The 4,169-nt window shown below is 36.3% G+C and overlaps 1 protein-coding gene across 1 annotated transcript; it reads right to left on the reverse strand.

The window, feature by feature from the left end:
• Window positions 1-2,926: 2,926 nt before the first annotated feature.
• Window positions 2,927-3,865, reverse strand: LOC118853716 (olfactory receptor 480-like). The gene has a single exon (XM_036763900.1). The coding sequence runs from the start codon at window positions 3,863-3,865 to the stop codon at window positions 2,927-2,929; it is 939 nt and encodes a 312-aa protein (XP_036619795.1).
• Between the last annotated feature and the right edge of the window lie 304 nt (window positions 3,866-4,169).

The raw sequence follows: 4,169 nt of genomic DNA on the forward strand, positions 1-4,169 counted from the left end.
GCATCTCTATATGGATATAGAGCCCCATCTGTAGCAACGGTGCAGGGGCACCTCATGCAAGACTCCAGGCATCTCTGTCGAGAGCCCCGTGCATTCCGTCACAATCATAAGCCACAATTTGTTCAGCCATTCCCCAACTGAGTACTCCCTCACTTTCCTAGTCTTTGCCACCACAAAAGAGCAAATATAAATATTTTTGTACAACTACATTCGTATTTTTATATATTCTTTTCCTTTTTCTTTGATATCTTTGGGGGTACAGACTTAGTAGTAATATTGCAGGGTCAAAGGATATGCAGTTTTATAGCCCTTTCATCATAGTTCCAAACTGTTCTCCTGAATGGTTGGACCAGTTCACAACTCCACCATCACTTTCTAAATTTGTCGATTTTCCCTCGTCCCCTCCAGAATTTGTCACTTGTGATAGGTGTGAAGTGGTACTCCAATTGTTTTGATTTGCATTTCTCTAATCTGCAGTTATTTAGAACATTTTTTCATGTGACTATAGAGAGCTCTGATTTCTTCTTCAGAAAACTGTTCATATCCTTTGACCATTTGTCAACTGGAGAGTGGATCTTATAAATTTGACTGGGTTCCATATATATACATATATATATGTATATATATGAAAAATGGGGCCTTTATCAGAGAAACATATTGGGAAAATGTCAATATTATTTCATTCTGTATGTATTTTTTAGTCAAATGTTGTTTCACTGATTATCTCTTTTAATTTGTTCTATTTTGCTTTTGCTTTGTCTGAGATCGTGGTTGCTATCTCTGTCCTTTTTCACTTCAGTTGAAATATAATAGATTCTGCTCCAGCATTTTATTTAATTCTGCATGCATCTTTCTTTTTCAAATGTAAACAACAAATTGTTTTATTCTGCTTCCTAATCCATTGCTCTATTCACTTCCATTTTATTAGTGAATTCATCTAATTCACAATCACAGTTATTACTGACAGTATCTCTCTCCATCCTGTTTTTTCCATTTATTCTTCTTTCTCTTTTTGCTTGTCCCTCTTCAAGTTTATTTGGTTTCTCACCACTGCTCCCTTAATTTTCCCTCTCTTTTATCACCCCTAAACCATATCTATTATCCTCTTCCTGTACTATTCCCTTATTAGGTAAAGATAGCTTTCCGTACTCAATCAAGTGTGTATATATATTTTTCCCTCTTTGAGCCAGTTCCCATGAAAGGGAGGTTCAAGCACTGCCTATCAGCCCCCCACCATTTTACCCTTCACTATAATAGATCTTTCTTGTGTGCCTTTTTTATTTGAGAAAATTTACCTGATTCCAACTCTCCCTTCCCTCTTCTCCTACTGCACCCATCTTTCTTACCCTTCATATATTTTTGGAGAACATCCTAACAAAGTTGTCTTGCACTCATGCCCTCTGTCTATGTAGACTCCCTCTAAGTGTCCTAGTAAAGGAGTTACATGAATGATTTTCCCATATAAGAATGTAAACAGTTTAACTTGAGCCAGCTAGAGTGGCTAATGGAAATTTAGGCTTAATTAAAAGAAACACTGAATTGGAAACTAGAAAGGTGATAGTTCCATTGTACTTTGTCTTGATCACACCAGATGTAGAATACCATGTTCACTACTGGCCTAAATACTTTAGGAAAATATTGAAAATCTGGAGACCACCCAAAGGAGAATAACCAAGAAGGTGGTCAGGCACCAAGTATTTGAAATGATTATTGTATGTCAAACACTATGCATTAACTTAGAATATAAAGAAAATCAAAAAACAATCCTTGCCATCCAGGAGCTCCTATTCTATTGGGAGAGATGCCAGGTACATACAAATTATAAACAGAGTAGATGGAAAGTAATCTTAGAGAAGAAGCTACTACTATTAACTTGAGAGACCAGAAAAGGCTTCTCACAAAAAGTGGATTTTAAACTATCTTAAGAAAAGCCCAGGAAACTAAGTGGCAGAGGTGGGAGAACAAAACAGTCCATGGATGTGAGAGAGTTAGTGGAAAGACAAAAGGTGGAGTGTCATGTGTGGGGAAAGGCAAATAGTCCAGTGTAGCTAAATTGCACGATGAATGGATGGGAAGTAAAGAATAAGACCAGAAAGGTAGGAAGGGGCCAGGTTGTAATGATCCTTATTTTTTAAATAATTTGTATTGATATCTTTTGTTTTTACATGACCTAAATTTCTTCCAATATCTTTTTCTCCTCACTGCTTCCAAAGAGGTTTCTCATAGAACAAAGGATGCATTTGGAAAGCAAATACCTCAAGGATGTCATTAGTATAAAGTTCCATATATTCCAAAATATTTATGCCAGCAGTTTTGTGGTAGTAAAGAACTGGAAACAAAGCGATTCTCATTGATTAAGGAATGGCTAAACAAATTGTGGCAAACAAGAGTAATAGAATATTACTGTGCTGTAAGAAACAATAAATATGATGAATATAGAGAAACATAGAAATGATTTACATGACCTAATGCAGAGTGAGCAAGAAGAGGCAAAAAAAATAATACATCAAATGACTATAAAAATGTAAATCAAAACAACCACCACAAATGAATTGAAAAAATGCTGCAAGATTACCAAACAAATCATAGACAAAAAGGAAAGCTATGAGAATACACCTCTCCTTACTCCTTTGTTGGATTCCATGTTTGTGGAACACTGCATGTATTTTCAGAGCCTTTGGATAAACATTTAAGTTCATCAATTTAATCCATTAGATGAAACATACATACATATACATACATTTACCTTTTCTACCCATTTATTGGTATTAATAATCATTACATACAATAATTATAATCATTACAATAATAGTCATTATATCTCCTTACAGGTAAGGACTTTGATTTTTGTCCTTGTATTCTTCAAACGTAGTACTGCCAGGTTCGTATTATGCGCTTAATAAATATTTTCTATATTTAGTTGAATTTATGAAAGAAAGTGATTCCTACTTAGCAGTTTCCTCAGGGCCCCTTTTACTTCATTGTTCCTTAAACTATAGATCAGGGGGTTCAACATGGGAATCATTACAGTGTAGAAAACAGACACTACTTTATTTTCATCTGTTGAGTAGCTAGATTTAGGCATCATATAAATGAATGTAAGGGTCCCATAGAACACAGTCACTGCTGTGAGATGGGAGGTGCAAGTTGAAAAAGCTTTGGATCTCCCCTCTGTGGACCTTATCTTCAGGACAGAGAAGAGAATGTATACATAAGAGACTATTATAATTAACACTGTGATTACAAGTACAGACCCACCAGAAAGAGCAGGAAGAATTTCAGCAAGATCATCTTGGTATCTGGAAAGCTTCAAAAGTGGTGAATAATCACAGAAAAAGTGATTGATTTTATTGGGTCCACAGAAGGAACGATTCAATAAGCAACCAGTGAAGATCCAAGCATTTATACAACTAAACAGATAGGATGTGATAAGTAACAGAGTACAGACTGCAGTAGACATATTAGTGGAATATAGCAAAGGGTTACAGATGGCCACATATCGATCATAGGCCATCACTGCCAGCAGGAAGCACTCAGCTGAACCAAATGTGGCTGCAAAACAAAATTGGGCTACACAGCCTCCAGGAGGGATTGGAGTCTTATCTGCCAGGAAGTTGATGAGCATGAGAGGTGTGACAGATGAGGAAAATCCAATATCCACAAAAGCCAAGTTGCTGAGGAAAAGGTACATTGGAGTATGAAGTTGGGAGCTCTTTCTGATCAGTATGATTATGGTAAGGTTACCAACTAAGGTGACAGCATAAACACCCAGAAACATCACAAAGAGGATGCCATGGAGGGTTAGATCATCTGTTAACCCCAAAAGAATGAATTCAGTCACAGCAGTGCAGTTATTGCCAGACATCTGTCTTGCAAAGAGTTCCTATTAGACAGAAGAAAGGGAGGTTAAAATAGAATAAAGGACTAACATTTGGATATGTTTATTGATGTACTCAGGAAAACATTCACTGATCACCTCCTATATGCCCATTTCACTATTTTACTCCAGTTCTTGGATCTTATGCACCATGTCAGGGTGCCAATAAACAAAGCAGACATGAACAAATTTACTTCCTCAAATTTTTCCACATAAACCATCAATATTCTATGATTTGCCCATTTGACCATTGTCACAATGTGAAAAAGCATGTAAAGGAGAAAATAATAGT

This window comes from Trichosurus vulpecula, chromosome 6, assembly GCF_011100635.1.
Source record: "Trichosurus vulpecula isolate mTriVul1 chromosome 6, mTriVul1.pri, whole genome shotgun sequence".
Lineage (NCBI taxonomy): Eukaryota > Metazoa > Chordata > Mammalia > Diprotodontia > Phalangeridae > Trichosurus > Trichosurus vulpecula.

Excerpts from the sequence above, each read along its gene's own strand:
- LOC118853716 (XM_036763900.1), bottom strand. The coding sequence starts at position 3,865 with ATGTCTGGCAATAACTGCACTGCTGTGACTGAATTCATTCTTTTGGGG.